The sequence below is a fragment of the Corvus hawaiiensis genome, chromosome 2 (genome assembly GCF_020740725.1).
Source record: "Corvus hawaiiensis isolate bCorHaw1 chromosome 2, bCorHaw1.pri.cur, whole genome shotgun sequence".
Taxonomy (NCBI): Eukaryota; Metazoa; Chordata; class Aves; order Passeriformes; family Corvidae; genus Corvus; species Corvus hawaiiensis.
Window position 1 is genome coordinate 89,098,888 of NC_063214.1, and position 21,077 is coordinate 89,119,964.

At 39.6% G+C, this 21,077-nt stretch overlaps 1 protein-coding gene across 2 annotated transcripts in view; it reads right to left on the reverse strand.

The window, feature by feature from the left end:
- LOC125336179 (cohesin subunit SA-2-like) overlaps nt 1–21,077 on the reverse strand; it is a 64,012-nt gene that overhangs the window by 26,583 nt on the left and 16,352 nt on the right. For both annotated transcript variants that reach the window (XM_048324448.1, XM_048324458.1), the window contains 8 exons: nt 20,617–20,821; nt 19,379–19,530; nt 18,050–18,123; nt 17,493–17,616; nt 12,387–12,485; nt 10,262–10,341; nt 2,339–2,446; nt 304–412 (listed from right to left, as the gene is read on the reverse strand). In XM_048324448.1, the coding sequence (XP_048180405.1) occupies nt 304–412; nt 2,339–2,446; nt 10,262–10,341; nt 12,387–12,485; nt 17,493–17,616; nt 18,050–18,123; nt 19,379–19,530; nt 20,617–20,821 (951 nt within the window). The remainder of the gene's footprint in view (nt 1–303; nt 413–2,338; nt 2,447–10,261; nt 10,342–12,386; nt 12,486–17,492; nt 17,617–18,049; nt 18,124–19,378; nt 19,531–20,616; nt 20,822–21,077) is intronic.

The window sequence follows — 21,077 nt, forward strand, 5'->3', positions numbered from 1 at the left end:
CACCTGCCGGCAGAAAGACATGGACACATTCCAAAAAAACCTCACTTGGTGGCATTAGACTTTCAGCTTACTTCCAGAAACTGCCTCAGCACTGATTCTCTGCATTAGCACACTTGCAAATTAGTTTTAATACAACAGAACAGAAATGGATTCATTAAAAACTTAACCTAGAGAGTAAAAACATTTCAAACACCAAACATTTCAGAGCTCACCAACAGAAATTGCTTTCAAAAGAAAGAAAATAATTGATTTAACATGCAGCACTGGATTTAAGAGGCTTACTAGAGGGGCTATTCTCCTCACCTCACTCTCCAGGAAAAAGTGTATTAATCTTTTCAATTGGTCAGTACTCGCCCCAAACTTTCCTCCTCCTTTGGGCTGAACTTCTTTATCTCCCTCATGACTAAGCAGCCTGCCAACAGAAAAGGAAGTCAGTCCAGTTCTGCCACATTCTCCTCATTTACCAATGAAACAGTAATTCTGTCAAGATCACAAGGACTGTATTTCTCTTAAGTGTCTACTTATTTACCCCAAATGTCATTTGACTTTTTCAGCAGATGAAAGGAAAAAAGATTAGATTGTTCTGCATTATGAGAGATATGCTGTCCCTGTGGATGCAGAGACTATTTCTGACAGTTTTCACAGGTACCCTCCCAGCTTTCTGGGTAATGGATGCAGATTCCACAGAACTGACCACAGAAGGAGGCCAGCATTTGCTCATGCTTGAAAAGGGGCTTGCTCTAGGCCAAATTTAAACCTTAACACAACAGAGATATTACGACACAGCCACTGTTCACATCACAGTACATCTTGGAACTGCAGCTTCTTAAGGAAAGCACAGTATCTTGTAATTGTACGAGGAAATTAACATCACAAATACAGTGGAAAAGTTGCTGCTCCTCTTCTATCTGAAGTATGAAGCACAGTATGACATTTCCATTTCCCCCCCTTATCCAAAATGACTGTGACTACTGCCCACAAAGAGTACTAATCCCAAGATAAATACAGGAAGGCCATCCCCGCAGACTAATATACTGCCCAAACAGCTTGGATTTAAGAGCTGGACCACACTACTAAATGTCAGCAAAAATGTCAGCTTGTGCATTCAGGAAGTGCTTCTGCTAGTATAATTTATGCCAGCTAAGTAACCTAAGTTAAAACGTGCAGACATAGAGGAGATTTTGTGCAAACCAAGAAGAAGGGGCAGCAGGGCTGGAAAGCATAAGCATTAATACTAAAACTTATCAGTATGACTGGGGAAAGGAGGGTGTCACTAACATGTCTTTCACACGAGAATGAACATTCTATACTGGTAGAAGTGCTGGAGAGAAGCACTGGGCAAACAAGAACAAGGATGAGATTTACAGCATCAAGGTGTCCACAGTGCACTGGCAAGCTGGGTAGAAAAAGTAAAGTTATCAGGGCAATCACTTTGATAGCAAAAAGCAGCAGAGTTCTGAGAGGAAAAACATCTAATTTATGAGTGCATATTAGGACCAACACAAAACACTAAGTCTAGCAGATGTGATAGCAGACTCATCAAAACAGAAGCTTCTCTTCATTTGTCTTTCTGTTGGACTTGGCTCCACAAATTCCAGAATGCCAACATTTCAGTTAGACAGGAAAAGACAACTAGGAGGAGATTCTGTATGTGTGGAAACACAATCATTACTTCTGAATCTTCCCCCAAAAAATCCTTGCCTAAATATTTTTATTTTCATTCCTTTTTGTAAGTCAAGATTATTTCTTTCTCAGTAGAGAAAGAATATTTGTCTCTTCCCTTTTTAGCATGACAACTCCATTCAACTTCATGCAACCATTGTTATAAGAAGCCCATTTTTAAGAGTTACTCCTGGGGAAGATAAACCCTGTTTAACCTGACAGGAAACTGGGAGGGCTTTCTAATCTGCTGCATCTCCCATTATTTAAAGCCTTTACAATGTATAAGGCAACTTCCAAAGGGAGAAGAGGAGGCCATTTTTGTGATTAATCACCAAACTATGAAAATCCAGCAGATACCAGGTGACAGATTAGCTTGTAAGAAGCAAAGCAATAGGACAAGAAAGTAGAATGAAAGAGAGCCTGTTTTCAATATAGCATGGCACTTGTGGATCAGTCAGTAGTTTCATACCCTCTGCGTTAGTCTTCCAACTTTTCTCATGCCTATTGTTTTCAGGCTGTGCAGGAAAAGACGCAATTACCTCCAGACAGCACTTCTCGTCTGATTCACCAGAAGAAACACACTTTCAGAGGAAAAAGTAATGCTTAATGTCCCCCTTAAATAAATCCACCTTCATTCCAAAACAAATGAGAATATGCAAGAAGTAGGCAGGGATACCTTTTATAAAGGAATTCCCCAGCTGCTACTGCAAGCGGACGGTGTGTGGTATAAACAAACTGGTGCAACATTTCACAGTCCTCAGCTGATAATACATCCTCACAGTTCCTAGGCAAAAAATAACAACGGAAGTTAAAGACCAGGTTTATCTGCAAAGAACAGTATGAATGCTATGTCCAGCTTTCACTAGACTTGATTCTCCATAACCATGCTACTTGTTTACACAGCTATGTGTAAATTTTTGTAGGGCATTTCTAAAAATGCTCTCAAACAAAATTGGCAGTGTTCTTTTACTCACTGTGTAGAGAAACAGTCTGTGCAAGCCATGGTAAATCAGGCCCACTGCATAGACATGAACATTAATTTAAAATATAATTGCGGTTGATTAGTGATCACAGTAAAAAGGGCAAGAGTAATAAAACAGGAAAATCATGCCTCTACTTCATGCTTAGATGTTCACCATAGAAGATAATAAACAATAAGAAACCTTCATTTTGTAGTACAAATTATTTTTAAGTTATTTATTCCAGTATTTTAAAACCCATATTCTATTACACTAGGCTTGTACAGAGTCCGACGTAAAAAGAAATCAAAACACATTCTTGATGGCACACCTATGGCTGGGACCTCTCTGCACAAGCACATTCAAAGTCATGACTTTTTTCATTCAGCTACACATCTTGAGAATACCATATGCCAACTAGTAAACCTAGAACACTCTCTCTGAGAGGTAGAAATGGTATCCATATCAAACTTTTACAAAGAGAAACTGAAGCATCAAGGTTGAATAACCCAAAGAAGAGATACCAGAGCAGGGAAGTCCAAAGCAAGCATTACAGTTTCCAAATACCTGCTTCTTGCTGCCACAACAATGTCACTAGGCTAGGCTACTTCAGAGAATGAAATAGCAACATATGAGATCCTTACACTTACTACACCCAGGTGAGAGGAAAGGTTTTTTATTTATCACTGCATTCAATCCTTGAGGAGTAACATTTTAAAACCATCTACAAATGTGGTCCAATACCCTCTCTACAACTGAGGAGTCATGCTATTCTCTTGCTAAGAGCGATGTCTAAAAAAAATCAGCAGTCCTTCCTATGCTTGCCCATTTGTCTCCAGCCCATCACATCCTTTAGCATCCTCACAAGTCAGAAAGCCCCAAAATATCCTCCAACCTGACTGAAAAAGAAGTGAGCTCACATTAGGTGAGAGTATCACTGGAGCATCCATTAAAAAGGCCTTTAAATGAGAGTGCTAATGGTATGTCTCCAAAAGTGATGACTCGGTCTCACAGGATAATGTGAAATAAAAGCTGCCTTACATACTTAAGGCAGGTTTTGGCAGACTGTTTAAACATGCAATTACCTTGAGCACACATTTGCAGTAATAGGCCATACAGGAAGTTGTCTGATAATACACATTAAGAAATCAACATAAAGGAAAATATTTATGTCATTCATTCAACCATCTACAGAACTGGGAAAGTAGCGTAAAAATGTGTTTATCGATGTTCAACAGTAAAAAAATGAAAGAAGTAAAATGGTGCACTAGAGCATATGAATAAGCAGTGGTGTGTCCTGTAAAGCCATAAATGATCAAATTTATTAAACTTCTACAAGCTTGACAATTGAGAGTAGAACAAAGAATGACAGAAAAGAGCACTTACAGGAATAAAAAGACATGATATAACAAGTATTAAAAGACTATGGGGAATTTACACAAAAACTAGCAGTCTGACAAGGTTTCTTTCATTCTTTTTAATGTTAATCTATTATTCAGTTCTTTTAAAGCACTGGTTTCCATGAAGATGTCTTTGTCATTTTCTCTATATATATATTTTTTTTCCAAAACACTGTTTTTTTCAAAACCAAGTGGACAGCTTGGAATATAAGAAATTTCTACACAAATATACAGTGATCTAGACTGAACCACTACAGAATCACAGAGCACTGAGGATGGTCAGCACCTCTGCAGATCATCTGATCCAACCCCCTGCTCACAAGAGGATCAGCTACAGCAGGTTGATGAAGGTTGTGTCCAATCTATGAAGTCAAAGACTCTACAACATCTCTGGCAATATGTTCCAGCACTGGATCACTCCCACAGTGAAAAACTTTTTTCTTATGCTTAAATGGAATTTCCTGCATGAACACGCCGGTCAAACATACACTTTTTTTACATTTAAATTTTTTCTTCTTTGTATTTCAGGTTTTCTCTCTTTAGCATATTTATAGAAATTATGAATGCAATACCTAAATGTTTCTATTTTAAAAGAGCTCCTTGACTAAATTGTTCAGATAGCTTGAAGGGCTCAGCAACATCTGTCTCTCTGGATAGAAATTAAGGACTCTTCCTTTCCAGTACTAATGAAACTGCCTTTCCATAGGTATTTTCTATCCTTAGGAAAAAAACTGGGGATCCTGGTGGACACCAAGTTGAACACGAGCCACCAATGCTGAAAAGAAGGTGAATGGTATCTCAGTCTGTATTAAGTGTTACCAGCAGGTTTGAGGAGTTGATCCTTCCTCTCTACACAGCACTGGTGAAGCCACACCTGGAGTGCTGGGTCCAGGGCTGGGCTCCCCAGGACAAGAGACATACTGGGGAGAGACCAAGGAAGGGTCACAAAGATGATCTGGGGATCATCTCTCCTGGGACTGGAGCATCTCTCCTTTGAGGAAAGGTCAAGGGAGCTGGGATTGTTCAGCCTGGAAGAAAGAAGGTTCAGGGGGGTTTTAGCAAAGCTGGTGGAGAGAGTAAGAAGACAGAGACAGGCTCTGCTCAGTGGTGCCCAGGACCAGAAGCAACAGGCACAAACTGAAACACAGGAGGCTCCTCCTGAACATCGGGAAACATGTTTTTCCTGTGAGGGTGAGAGAGGACTGGCACAGGCTGCTCAGGGAGGTTGTGGAGTCTCCACTGCTGGAGATACTCAAAAGCCATTTGGGTGCAGTCCTGGGCAACGTGCTCTATGTGGCCCTTCTTGAGTAGGGGGTTGGACCAGACAACTCTTCTAACTTCAGCAATTCTGTGATTTCCAAAATCCCAACCTCCCTGTTTTTAACTGTCTTCTTGGAGCCTGGGAATTTGCCAGCTACATTAATCTAGTGCAGTGTTATTTCCTGCCTCCTCAAGACATACAAGGTCAGATGCAACAGCTCCAGCTGCAAATGAAGCACCCCCAAACAGCAGAGAAGCAAAGGAAGGGAGAAGAATCTATTTTCTTTGCAGCACAAGCTGACAGACACTCCTGACACCACCTGAGCACCTGATCTTTCAGGTTTTTTTCTTTCTTGAGTGGGAGGGAATACCTGTGTGTACTACTACTACTATTACTGTTCAAACACTACTCTCTGAGCCACAATGAGGTTTATATTCATAACTCCCACTGAAATGAGTGCTCAGGCATTTTACTTACCTCTGCAAGCAGCAGCACTTGACTACACCTGCTACAACCAGCACTAACACTACCACAGAAAACAGGTGCCTTTCTTTCTTACATACATAAGCCAATCATCAACCACACAAAGAATAATTCAAATACAGCAATAATACTGCTGCAAATTCACAGCCCTCAGAATGCCAAGCAACAGATAAAGGTTAAGCCAGAAGTGCCTGCAAGTGTTTAGGTGCCTAAAAATAAACAGGCATGGTCTTCCACATACCAATCTCATGACATACCATTTTCTCTGCACTTCAGTGTGAACATGTCACAAAGAAGAAACTGGGACATTCTAGAGGGAGATCACAGACCCATTTTGTTCTGCATATGGCACCAGTTGAAAGATTTCATATCTTGCTTTTTGTTTCATTTTGTTGCAAGCAAGAGGTATGACTGCTGGAGTTGCTTGACTTGGTCTGTGCTGCTACTCATACCAAGGATATCCATCAAAATCACAAGAGTAAAATAAAAACACACCTGATACACTTTACAGGGTATTATGCTAGTCTTTGTTTTTAGTGGCTGTGCATGGTAAGATCTGGTACACATTATAGTGATTGACAATCCAAGGTATAGCATCTCAGTCAAAAAAGAATCTGTTCACGTTGCATTTAAAATTGTCAAGTTAAACATCCAAATCTGCAGATGCATTGTACAAGCAGTATTTGTACACTGAGCACTATCAACCAAAAAAACATATGTTGAAAGTATTCTAATGTCTGCAATAAAAATTTTAAGTACAGAAATCATGTCCTACTAATCTGTTCTGTAATCTCCAGATTACAGCTCCCCAGCTCTCATTTGCAGGTATTTGAAGACAGACTTTGGTGATCAGCAAAATGACGACATGGTTGCCACTACAATGTAACAATAGTCCTTTCCCACGCACCTACAATAGGATTAGCATATACACTGTGATTATGCTGTGGCAGACTGATATGGTTTGTGTTTAAAACTCAGTGTAATTTCCAGTTACATTTAACTAATGTAAATCACAGTCATTTTCCCCTGTGCTATTTACATATTCAAGCTAATTGCAGATTTGTGCCCTTACCCACACCACTTGTAACCTTCCCTCATGCATCTACTGCAGTTACCCAATTACTTTTGCTGCTCTTTTCCATAATCCCTCTACTCTTTTAGGTAGTTAAGCACACAAAAATTAACAGAATTGTCTAGCAGTAGGCATGCTAAACTAATTTGCCTCCTAAAAGGCAATGTTTTCAGTAAGATACCTTGGTCTCTCATTGTCACTCATGTTTTCTCCCTCTTTATTTCCTTCCTAGTTCTATTCCCTGTCAGATCCTTTGCAACATTAATGCTAACAATTATGCATAATTCAGTACCATTAATAATTTCTATTATGCTAAGCCTCATAGGCTCATTTCAGTTTCAGGATCACATCATGCTGTGCAAAAATAGAAAACTACTAGCCCAAAGACTGGCATTCAATTGAGACAACATGCAACAAACAAGAAGGAAAAAAAATCTCAGCTCACAGAGATACACAAGAACAAAATACAAATACGGATTTGAAAAAAACTAAGTCTATGCATAGCAAGAGAATTCTGAATCAGCACTGGGATTTTTTTTTTTAATAATGTAATACGTATAAGTAAATTGAAAAGATCAGTGTTTTCACTGTCTCTCTAGCTATCAAGAGAGAGAATGTAAAGTCAGTGGATATTCCACAGGACTGGAATGCAGTCACGGTTAAGAGATGCTGAAACCTGTTACTAACACACATGGAGCACAGCTCTGCTGCCACTGTAAAACATCACAAAAACGGTCAATTAGCTGCTATACTCACCCAAAAGACAACTCTGGAAGTCAGTAAAAGAAAGTTACTTACATAATATATTTTTCCAAGAAAAACTATTGGAAGAAAAAAAACTACTCCTGGCCTTGCTTCTTGATGACTCACATCATGACACAACAAAATATTTATTCCAAGATTAGAGATATGTTCTGAAGGGCAGTACCTCACCAGTTAAGATTATATTAATTTTTTTTAATAATTAATGATTCCAGATCAAATATAGGGAATTCAGATAGAGATTCTTGCCAGTAGCTTTAAAAATAGAAACTTGACCTGAAAGGTCTTTCACATCTCACTAAAAATGCAAGTTGGGGCGCTTGAATTCAGTTGCCAAATTTGCAGATGACAAAAATTCGTCATTCAAAGAGAAGCCAAGACAGCATGACAAAAGTGGCAAAAATTTTATTACACCAGTGCATACTAGTAGCCATGCCATTTATACAAGCTGTCATTTATTATTCTGTTGTCCCCTTTAAGGCAGGGGAGTTGCTGTCCCCAACTCCATTTCATGCTTTACCGCACATATCAAGTAGCATCACTGCTCAATATCCAGACACTGCTTCTGAGCTATGAGACACACCTATTTGAGACACAACATCCCTGCAGGTCTTTGCTTCTGCAGTGCCAGCAGCAAGTCCTTTCTGCTACTATTGTAGGTACTAAGGCATCAGCTTTTCCCCTGCTAGAAAAGGATCTTGATGCAGGCTTTTATTAAGAAACATGTACATGCGACTGTCTATACTGTCTGCATTCTCTTCACACAGAGTTATAGACTGGTCAGCACTACTCTTATCAAAGAGAAGAGCTGTTGTTGAATTTGCTTATTGAGTCCCCAGCTCACACTTTCACCACTCCAATAATTAAGCCAAATCAGCAGGGCTAAGAGCAACTGGGGTGGACAGTGGAAAAAAGCAGGATGGCTATGCAACAGATGAGCAAAAAGAAAGAAAAAGTATTTGCTAGGCCTCTACACAGCCTAATTAAAAACAATTTTATAAAGTATTAATTTTACTTATGAAAATTACATCTTATGATGGAAAATACCATTCAGAAAACTTTAGAAGGCATTTCTTCACAGTGGAAACCATATTTAAGCAAAATTCTGAAAAAAATTGCTTCAGGGAAAAAGAAACATTGATCAAACTTTTATAGCTGCAGCTTGCATTAATGAGAACATGATCCCTTATAATAAAGCCAGAGATGATAAACAGCTGCAGTGCCAATATAGCTCTTGTTAATTCAGATACGGAACAAGTGCAGCCATAACGGGTGTATGGAATCTTTGTACTTCAACAATGGCGAGCTGCTCCTCCTAGCACAGGGACACGTTATCCATGGACATGGCATTGTGCTTTGTTCTAACAGCTAGGCACCATGGGGAACCAAGGGATGTAGAAATGGACATTGTGAACACAGGAACAATATAACCCTGGCTACTACTAGTGAGGCCCGAACAATGGCACTACCTTCCGAAGAGGGTGCAGTGTTCACAGCATCATATGCTGTTCTGATGTGCCTATTCAAGGAGGCCTGGAAAAATGCCATTCAAACCAGTGGAATGTGAAGTGAGATAGGAGACTAGAAAGCAGCACTTCAATATACAAACATACTTGGAATTTAATGTAAATATCTACAACACCGTATTAGTTGGACCACTAAGGTCTACATGCTCCTCTAGCAATGACCAATACTTCTGGCTTAAATAGAGAAGCAAATCCCACAAGGCTATTGGACAACGTGTCATGCTGTACATGGAAATAAGCATCTGTATCACCAAAATTCAACTTACACTCTCAGACAGAAGAGACACTGAGTCCTAACATCTCAACTGTATTACCAATGGAATGCAGTGAAGATTTTATTCCCATTTCGCTTTGAAGAAGAGGGACAGAAAATTTATTCTACACATATTTTGCAAATAAAGACATTTCTAAAATAAACATGCTGTTCAAGGATGCATCACAGTAATATTTATATACTTCTGTAATGCTAAGTCTAATTCTTCCCCACACTTCCAGCTTGCCATTATCCTACCAAATCTATGGCCAGCAAGTAAATTTCCAAAGAAAACAACTCTTCCGTTGGTTTTCCACCTCAGCAAAACAAAAGTGTCAAACACTTGCTCATTTCTTGTCAGTCAGTCTGCTATGGGCTCAAAGGCTACCAGATTCTCTGCCCTGGAGCCAAGAATCCGAAAGTCCAAATTGTAGCAACCGCCTCAAAGATCAAGGCTTCCTTATATCAGGTGCAGAGACAGGGAAGATGGCAGAGTTCTCCAAGCTCCTGGTCAAGGCCTGGCAAACCTGGGACAGAAGATGGGGGTGGGGACCCCATCTTCAGTGGGAACTTCCCCCAAGGCAGTCAAATGCTCTTTTTGAGAAAAGCCAAAATTTAAAAAGGTGGAATTTCCTTTCACAGGGAAATGTAAAGATATAAAAATGTAGTTTTCAGATTGAATCTCAGCACAAGGGTTTTCTTAACATTGGCATTTCCAGCAGAAAGAAAATGCCATGTCTTGAGCAGCTTTACCTGTAACTCACATCCTGCCAGAAGCAACTGTTTCCCAACAAGTAACTGATTACAGGAAGACTCATCAGGATTGTACCTGGATCTTGTTGCCATTAAAACAATACAGTAAATTAAAAAAGAAATTATTTACTGTGACATAAGCATCAAGAGTTTCATGGCTTGAACTGCTACTTCATGGTCCTTGTCCAGAGGCATGGACACAATTCGATCCTAATGGATGTAAAATGACAATAAAAAGATGTAACATGGTTTATTCTCAATAAACATGTATTTTGCTACAGCTAGATCATCTACACTAGTACAGCAGAGATTTATTTTTATTTCAGTAGCTATTTCCTAAGAGACATAAGGCAACTTGATTACTACCAAGTAGTTCCCCAGCCCTTGAAAATTAACAGCATGTTAATTTTTAACTGAATTAATCATGCAGTAATATGATTTTTTTTATAGATGTAATGTATGCGTTCACAAGAAATCAACTACACACTACAAATTAAAAGTGACTGACAACTTGTTTCTAAGATGTTACTACTGGCACTTCAGTATGTTAAATGAAGGTAAGCCTCAAATTACAAGCAATATATAATCAGTTCCTCCCATTAACAGTAAAGTGCCTGCACCTGCACATTACAGAAGTCAATGCCTTGCTGGAAAGACAGCTAGAGCTTAAGTCATAAAGATACCTCATGGCATAGCAGCAACATTGCTGACCTCCAGGATTCACAATATCGTAACTTAGTACACAGGCAAACAGCTCAGAAAACTGGAAAACTTCCCATCCCATAGAACCAAGAACTTGCACACCTCAGTGTGGCCTATATCTTTAAGATATATTACACCTTTAGACTTGCTTGATTTGGGACTAACAGTTTCCCCATTTAACATATGAATTCTAAATCTCTATATTCATTTTCCTTTGCACCTTCCTTTTTCTCACAATCCAGCTGGAAGGTATGTAAGTCCACAAATCCTGAGTTTGAACACTCAAGGGTAACAGGGAACACGAGTAACTCCCATTTGCAGGAAATGGATTGATGGTTATATGATTACATTCCCCATCACTGAGAAAGCATGATTTAAATTTTTAAACTTGTATTTCTTGTGTGGCTGTTTGGATTTCTTTTGTTTAGAGGGAAAAGAGTTGTTTTTGGGTGGAGGGTTGGACTGGGGGATGGAGTTTGCAATAAACCATTTATACTGCGTCCTCCACACAGGGAGATCACAGTACAAACAGCCTAGAGCTATTTCATCAGTCTTTATTGAACACCAACCCTGCATTTGGTTACACAGCTTACAGGAGACAGAAAGATAAGGGACTACCACATAATCATATAAAACAGAGGTCAGTCTTAGCCAAGTTTCATTCTGAATAATTTATTACTAAGATACCAATATTAATCTATTTCTTATTCTTGGAGGATATCTGATAGGCATTTTTTACTATTAGCAACTGCTTTGATATACAAGTAAGCCCTGCACCTTTTGCAAAAAGAACACTGATTGCCACCACATGCAGGCATTGATTTGTCCTGACATTGAATCATGTCGTGATTCACAGGGACTGAGATATCAGCTGCATCATCTTGAGCTTTGTTATTCAAATACTGAGAAGGTGCAACCCTGCTAGGATAAGAGCAGTTGACAAAATCATTACCAAGGCCAGGGTTGAAAAAAGTAAAGGGCTTACTTCTTAAATGAGTCAGGATGTTGGAAAATGATAAAGGCAGAGTACAGGGTCAGTGAATCCACAAAACAAGCTCTCAAAACTACAATGTATCACCTGATTTGTTCAGAAAGGAGATAAGGGATCCTTCTTCGAGACTCATACTGACATGGTAGATCGAGAGAGAGCCATTCCCACATCAGTGTGATACATGGACAGCCAGTCCACTACCTACAAGGTTAACCCATTATCAGGGGCAGCAAAAAGGGGATCTTTAGCATATGAAATTCTTTGTCATCTGCCAAAGATCCTGTAAAAAAATCTGGGCCAATCTGGATAAATGGCAGAGACAACTGACCACAGTGCATACTAACACCATTTTGTGTGAACTAAAGTGAAATGGAAAATTCCATAGAAACAGAAAGAAACATCTCAGCAAAACTCCTTCATCCACTCAGTCAACAAGGCTGTTTCTGCAGGTCTAAGTTCCTCTCAGTCAAGAGAGTGGGGAGATCAGCTCTGATCAAAACATCAGGTCCTGTGTATACACCCAACCTATACTTAAAAAAACAGCAAACAATAATTTATTTACCTTGAATCTGTTAGTAAAGAGATCCATCCTGGAAACAAGTTCTTTTCTGCTATAAATTCCCTGCAGTCCCAGAAGACACTTCAACCGTACTTCAGCTTGCTGCAAGACAAAGAGAAATTGGCTAACAGTAAAACACACATATATATCCTTATTTTTCACTATCAGCATTTATATCATGTAAATAAGAGTTCTTTGTGGGTTCCTACAGCAGGTTATTCAAATGTTGTCCCATCTTCTTGATTAGTGACATCAGTACCATTTTGTCTGTGTGTACACTCTCTCTCTCACACACACAGAGGAAGCCTGCAACAAGCCAAACTTAAACGTAACATCAAAGTTTGTGTTAGGCTCCCTAAGAGTGAAAGAAACTCTCACAGACATCACAGTTAATAAAAGCAACAGAATGCAAAAGATACAAGGATTTGCTATTCATCTGTTAAAGATACAAAGACAGGAGTATGGATGACCTACTTAGTACAACCAGCACTCTCCCATATATCAGACTTTGCTTGCTTCTTTTCAACAGTTGACTGGGACAATTGTTAAACACAGACAAGGAGTCCAAGAAATTCTGGATTTCTCTAGATTCCCAGAGGAAGAGGTACAACTCAGAAATGCAATGGTTTATCACTACGGATTCTTACAGAGTTAAGTGTCATTCTTTCTCCCTATTTCTATTTTACGCTAGACACAGTACTTTAAGTATTCTAGGAAAAGGGTTGCTTTGAATTCAGCCTAATTAGTTAATTTAGGCAAAATATATTTATCTGTACAGGGTGTTATTTCATACTATTCGTACTCCTGCTTCATAAATGCCTCAAAAAGAAGTCTTTTCCTTAGCCAGCTTTTCAGTTATCTCATGCATATTGCTACACCTTTCAAAGGACACAGTTTTAAATCGCATTAGGAAAGTGATTTTGATGATCCAACATAGAAAAATCATGTGTTCTGTAAATTTATAATGCCAAGCTATCAGCAGAGACACAAAAATGATTTGCAGGCTTTGAATCTCTTCATATTTCTTTCTTAATTCCACTTGCTAACAATAACAGTAAGAATAAACATGGAAATCCAAGAAAGGAGACCACCTACACATAGGATATCCATTGCTACAAGTTCCTGTTCACCTGCTTAGATGGAAAGCCAAGGATGATACCCAGTGGCAGGCTCTGACTAACAGTTTTGCTTAAGGCAGCTTTTTGCTAGAAATATAAAATGAAAGATCAACAGGTAACAATGTACACTGCTCTCTAATGTGCGCATGACACACCAGCAGTATTTATTCTACATCATAATTCAATTATAAAGTTTCTGAGGAAGAGACTGTTGCCCACATCTGCTGCTTCCTACAGCCACAAGGGCTGCACAGCACAGAACTCTCTCACAGACAGTCCCAGGGTGGCACCCATCACTGCATAGTGGCACAAATTCAGCTCAGCCAATGTACTGCAAAACTGGCTTCAGCTGCCCTTGGTTCTTTTTCACAACACTCTGCTTGTGAACAGGGACTGAATTTGTGCTTGGGAAAAGGCACAACAGTGTGCACTGGTTTGCTGAATGGTCATTTAGCTCTTGGCATGTGCCTGGTAACGTCCTTTGTCAGTCAGGTGGAGTCAAGCATAGGCCTGCAGACATAAAGTGTAACACATTAAAGCATACTACATCCCTTCTGAGGTATCCTGTTCCTACCCAAAAGCTCTCAGTCACGACCCCATACATGGATGTTTCTTTACATGCTGAGAAAATTAGTAACCAGAAACAAATAACTACTTCTATGACTACTTCTGCTATTTTCCTGTTTTCATCTGGGTCAACACTCCCCACATTATGAGCTAGGGAGGTCTATTTCTGAGTTATTCTTGGATAGCAAAGACAACCCAACTGTCTTTCGAGGTAAAACAATTTTAAAAACTTCCCTCTCTCTCCCCAGCCCCCCCCAGAATATATATCATACATATGCCCAAAGACATGAGCAGAAAACCGCTATGTTAACAGGACCATTAGAAAAAGTATTTCATAAGTGGCCATACTCATGGGATCAGCTTCTACAGCCACGTTGGACAGAAGGCAAAACTAAAAGCCCTTTACATTTCCTGTAGTTTGCCAGGAGGATCACATGGTCAGGACACAGAAGCTCATTTCAACTGCATGTTCCTGCTTCCACAGGATTTCTTTGAGTGTTTTTCACAGTCTAATGAGAAAACCTCAACAACTTGCCCTGAAGTTCCAGACAAAGCTAGGCCAACACAGACATCCCAAGTGTGCATGTCCATGGTCTCTGCCTTCCTGTTTGCTAGTTCTGCCTTCTGCTTTTCCCATCCTTATTCTTCACAGTCTTCATTTTTCTGATCTCTAACTCAGACCTTTCTCCACAGCACTTCCCTTAACACCTGCTGCTCTGTTCAGCACTGGTTTGATTCAATCTGAATGCTGATTTAGGCACTGTATATTCTCTTGGAAGAAAAGTAGAGCCTTTGAGTACAAGTTAAGAGCCTGGGTTTCACAAATGCACTGATAGGTGACTGGGCTTACACATAACATCCAAATGCAAACAACTGTAAGATTTATTATCAACTGTTCCTTGGTCCTCAAAACAAAAAAGTTAAATTATTTCTAACAGATGAACATAAACTACCTGAAAGCATATCTTTACAGCACTGTTACACAGTTCTTAGCAGGCCAAAGGAGGTCCTCATATGCAATTTTGAACATCTTTTAATGGTTCATATGAGGTTATAATGGCAAAATGGTATCTCATGGGGAAGAAAGATTGTTTATCTTCAAATATAAGACTCTGAAGACAAAAATGTTAATTTTATACTTACTTCCCCTTCCTCTCTCCCCTTTAAATCCTCATAAATGACTGAACCTTATCTCTGTTTGCAGCACTGTAGATGGCCAGGTTTTCCCCCACCCTCAGACCACTTTTGTGGTTGTTCCACTCTGCAGCCTAAATTATTTGGCAAACTCCTCTGTTATATATACTAAAAGAAAATTTGCTCTGGGAGATAGCAGTTTCTTGCCATCCACCCCCAACAAGGTGGGAGAGAAATGCTTATTAAGAGTAGTGGGAAATTACATTTGTATGTCCTGGTTTCAGCTAAGGTGGGAAGGGGAGGGGAGGGGACGGGAGGGGAGGGGAGGGGAGGGGAGGGGAGGGGAGGGGAGGGGAGGGAAGGGAAGGGAAGGGAAGGGAAGGGAAGGGAAGGGAAGGGAAGGGAAGGGAAGGGAAGGGAAGGGAAGGGAAGGGAAGGGAAGGGAAGGGAAGGGAAGGGAAGGGAAGGGAAGGGAAGGGAAGGGAAGGGAAGGGAAGGGAAGGGAAGGGAAGGGAAGGGAAGGGAAGGGAAGGGAAGGGAAGGGAAGGGAAGGGAAGGGAAGGGAAGGGAAGGGAAGGGAAGGGAAGGGAAGGGAAGGGAAGGGAAGGGAAGGGAAGGGAAGGGAAGGGGTGAGCGAAAGGCTGTGTGGTGTTTCATCTCCAGCTGGGCTTAAAACCATGACAGTATATAAAAACACTGCTGCCCCTGTGGATGCCAAAAATGCCCTGCTCTCATTTTGAAATCAGGCAATTTGACAGTGGCTGCAAAGCACAAAGCACAAAGCACAGCCAGGACTGCAGCCACCAGTAGTGGCACACTATCAGGTCTCAGCCAAATGTAGAATATGGAAGACACCTCACTTTATCTCACTCTGCTTGCATCTGCATTGCTTTCAGACAAAAAAGGCTTTCGAAAAAACAACCATTTCCAGTTTCCAGTAAATGGCTCTGGGTGAGCTAATTAATCAGAGACACCAGCTGTTAATTTTCACTGTAGAGTACTGCGAATGAAGACACATCATCTTCAAAAAAATGACTTTTTCTTTTGAGAATTCTCCAAACTGAACATGTACTAAAAAGATATTGTGATGAGATAAAATTTATGCAGGAAAAAGCGGCAGTTCCTGATAGATTTGTCATCCCAAAAACCCAAGTGCCACCTCTAGAGGGACGGCACAACGCCGGGAAGCAGGAGCCTCGCGCGCCCCCTCCTGGCTCCCTGGCAGGGTACAACCTGATTCACAGAACACAAACATTGCCCGGAGCTGACTCAAATTCCGGGATGTTTCGGGATGCACACGGGAGCTACAGACACCTTCAAAGGCGGCCTGCAGAAGCCTAGCGTGTCGATTTCGCTCATCAGCTATTCACGATAAATATTCCTATCCTTCTGAAGTCTCTCTCATGCATTTTCGAAGCAAGAGAAAAAGTGTATTTTCACAGAACAGCAGGATGGGTCAGGTTGGAGGGGACCACAGCAGATCATCTGGTCCAACCTCCCTGCTCAAGCAGGGTCATCCTAGCACAGGATTGTGTCCAGACAGTTCTGAACATCTCCAGCGAGGAAGACTCCACAACCTCTCTGAGCAATCTCTTCTAGTGAACAGTCACCCACACAGTAAAGAAGTTCTTCCTCACATTCCAGGCCAACTTCCAGGGTATCAGTTTTTGCCCATTGCATCTTGTTCTATTGCTTGGTGCTTTGGACTTACTGACTTCTTTTTGGGTTTTTTGATTGTTTGTTTTGGTGGTTTTTGGAGGATTTTTAAATGTGCCTCTACTCAAAAGAAAAAACAAACTATAAGGAAAAGGAGAAAACCCTTTGGGAAATGGCTGGACTTTCTGTAAATATTTTCTGTATTATGTCCAACTCCAGATGAGAAATGCAATATTGAACTATTCTACTATAGGCAATATTTATTTGCTCATTTTTATAAATTTAAACAAAATTTTAAATGTCCAGCAAGCTAAAAGCATAATTTCAGTCAACATCTAACACTCTCAAAGGATATAAGCCATTTTACAATTCAGAAATAACTCCCAATTCAGTGACATATAAAAATAAATGCACACACCAGGATTCACACAGAACTGGAAAAAACGTTCTCTGTTCTTTAGTGTTAAAATGGCTTTAAAAATAAAACCTGAATTGGGGAAGAAAGTAAACTCTTTTTGTACCACGACAGTCCTTAATATCTACTCTGAAAATAAATGCTAGGATTCTTTAAGAAAAATTTAAAACAAAAAATCCCATGTACTGCCCCAAGTAAAAAAAAAATTTAAAACTTTACCTTATCGTACAGCATCCACCCAACATATTTTAAGTAGCTGTCATTCAAAAAAGCATCTGGGTATGTTTTAATCCAGCTGCTAATTTCTTCAATGCAAGTTGCTCTGATTTCAGGGATAACATCACTGTGAAATCATAAAATTGCAATATTAATACATTAAAAATTAATTTTAAAACTAATTGTATTATTTGCAATATTTTTATGTTCTGGAATTGCAAAAGCATGTATAATTCAAAATATTCCAAGTATCTTCATACTAATATTATAAGTTAGTCTTCAATCAATACTTAGACCAGTTTTAGCCACAAACTATTTAGCAATTCTGGATATCTTCTCATTCACAAATGTGCTGCTCTACAGCCAGCAGGAAGAACTGAAAGAACACACTCAAGAGGTTCTTTTGGAAGCCCAAATTCTTAAAAATTATTTAACTGCTACACTTTCCTTGACACCATCAGTGCCTCCAGGATGTTTAACTTGATTCTCTTATCTCTACAGTCTGAGCAAGAGTTTCTTGGGAATGCAGATACATATCACAGATTTGTTTTTACTCTTACCGGTAACGGTTTAGAAATGTCCCTTTGAAAATAGCATTCATCATGTTCTGTATCTCTAGAAGCTTATGCTCATACTGAAATACAAAGAGAACTGAATGTTAATATTGGTTCCACAACTCACTACACACGAAAAATTTGCATTAGGGCCCTTGGAACACTACTGTGGTGCAAACTGCTGGTGTTTACACATGGTACCAACAAAAAATGAGTGGTCTGTATCTGCACTAGCAACTGGCCTTTTTGTAGCCACGTCCCAAGGAATGCTTTATCAGATACCAACTGCTAGCCTGGGAAACAAGGTACTTGTTTGATACGGTGGATCTTGATCTATCAGAAATCACACAGAAATATACAGCACAACTATTAAGCAATCTTCACACATAGATCCAAACTCTCTTTCCATGTACTTGAACACAGACGGAAGAAAGGCAGACAAAGGAATTTTCAAAATACACAATGAGCATATTAAAAAACTGAATCCTGAAAAAACTTCTGAAAATCCAAGTCACCTAATAAAAATATTCTGTCATCAATAGCATCAGGAAGGGTGACAAGTTTGGGTTTTCCCTCCAACGCACCCGTTTCCTCTGTCTTTCCCATCAGATCAGACTTATGATGATGCTAAAATATCCTGTCTCACCCAAACACTCCTTCCCACAAAAATGGTGTTGTTTCCGTAACAGAGAAGTCCACGGACATCTAAAACTCAGAACAGAGATAAGTGATTCTAAGGTCAGGAGACAAGGAGCCATACTTGATGTTCATACATCAAGTCACCTCCTCCCTCAAGCCAGTTATTTTTTACAGCTATAGCTCTGCCTCTGGGAGTTGAAAAGGAGCTGTCTGCTTGAGCAGGGAAGAAACAACAGAAGCTGAACAGCAAAAATGATACTGGACATCCCTGAAGTTCAATCCGTTTCTATAATGCTTTACTTACACAGAAATGACAGTTATCATGCATCCTTTTTGATTCATCGCTAAAATTTGGGCTTGCAATTTGTACAAACACATACAAAACTGCACTCCACAACACCAGAGCTACTGAGACAATTAAATTTCTGGGTAAATCCATATTTGTGTGAAGATCAAGGGCTAATGATGCCAATTCAGAAAAGCAATCAGTAGGACACACATCACAGGTTAACAGTACAAAAGGCAGTTACTACCTTAGTCATTTTTGTACCACTTAATCTAGCCAGTCACACCTGCTCTGCACTATGCATTAGATAAACATATAAACCTCAAAGAGCTGCAGGGACCCAAAAGCAAGCAGTCAGCAATCCTTGTTTTACATGTTCACACATCTCCCATACAAGACACCTCCCTAACCTCTTTCCTTTTTCTCTCTAGCTGATCAAGTCTGTAACTGGTCCTCTTGCCGCTTATCCTCCGCTTCTCCACCTCATACAATCTTTGAGCATTGTGTTTGTTGACATCAAGGTTCAGATGGATGCCTACAACTGCTGTCAGAAGTTTCATTGCTAGAAAAGAAACAAACCCAGCACAATTAGCTTAGCTCAGAGATATGCAGCATAAACATATTCACCACTTTACCAGAAAAAGGATATGGTTAGCCAAATCCAGTTTATATCCAAAATATGAACAGTACTAAATTATACTAATTTGTTTTAAAACAGTGTTTATTTTAAAGGAAGACAATGACCAAAAAGGGAAAATTAAGTTCTACTTCTGGTGATTTATAACTTTTGGTCATAGTTCTGGTCAGAGAAGTAATTTACTGGGCAACTCTCTTCCTAGTTTATGTAATTCTGACTTTTCTGCACAAGAATCTAGAATTATGGAACACCTGATTGTCAGTAACCAAAAAAAAAAAAAAAACCAAACCAAAAAAAAACCCAAAACCCGTGAAGCTGGCTCAGAAATGGCTGGGAATCTTAATATACTACTGAAATTGACAAAAATTCACACCATTCCTCTAAGGACTGCTGGATTGTTTGAACAGATTACAAGTTGTTTTTTTGAGCCCTCAAAGCAAACAGCATACTTTAGAATAAATTATACTTTAAGTGCTCTTTGCATGGCAAAGAGGGTATTTACTGGCTTTAGGGAAAAAAAAAAAAGCACCATGTCATCATGGTGCATGAAGCAAAAATGTGCAACAAGCAACGTTCTTTTAGCACAGAGACCACAAGAATAGCAGCTCTCCAAAGGAAGCTTCTTTAAGTGAAACATTTACTGCAACCTCATCACATTAATTAGTAGAGGGAGAAAAATAACAAAATAGAAAACTGTGAAAATTTTACTGAAAAATATAATACTCGGAACAGCAAAATTCTGAAGTCAGTCATGACAGGCATTAAAGAAGATTTCTTTCTAAAGAAAAAACTGGGTCAGATCTATCATATCTAAAGCATTCAAATTCAATTCAGATACAGATGGGAACAAACAGGTTATATTATAGACATTTATATAACATACACTAGGAAGAAGGTACTCTCAGTGCATAAGAGAAGTGCTCCAGTAAACAGAGTTTTTCGATTTAGAGCAGTTTTTACACAACTCAGTAAAACTCAGCACCTTTACAGCAACTCTGCAAGTAATTTTACCTGCCAAAGTGCTTGTGTGCCTGAATGCTCTGACCATGGAATCTGCTAAGCCTGTAAGCAGCGAGATGATGGTGTCCATCAAGTAGTTATCATACAGGATGCTGCACTGGCACTGCTGGACAAGCACTGCAATGAATTCACAGAAATTGGCCTTGAACTTCTTCCAGTAGGGTCCTGTTCTGATGAGTGGGTAGTCTTCATTGTCCTGCACAAGAAAGAAAAGTTGAGAGAAAACACACTAGTTAGTTCTGTTTGGGCAACCACATCTCTCCCACCGAACATCAGAGAGTTTTGCTGACAGTTTCACTTCACCCCCCCCATAACTTTTTTCATGGTTAGTATTCCAAAGTAGGGACAAGCAACTAGAATACAAGCAAGCAGAGAGACAAAATAGCTTTATTAGAGCACTAGAATACAAGCAAGCAGAGAGACAAAATAGCTTTATTAGAGCTCCACTGCCA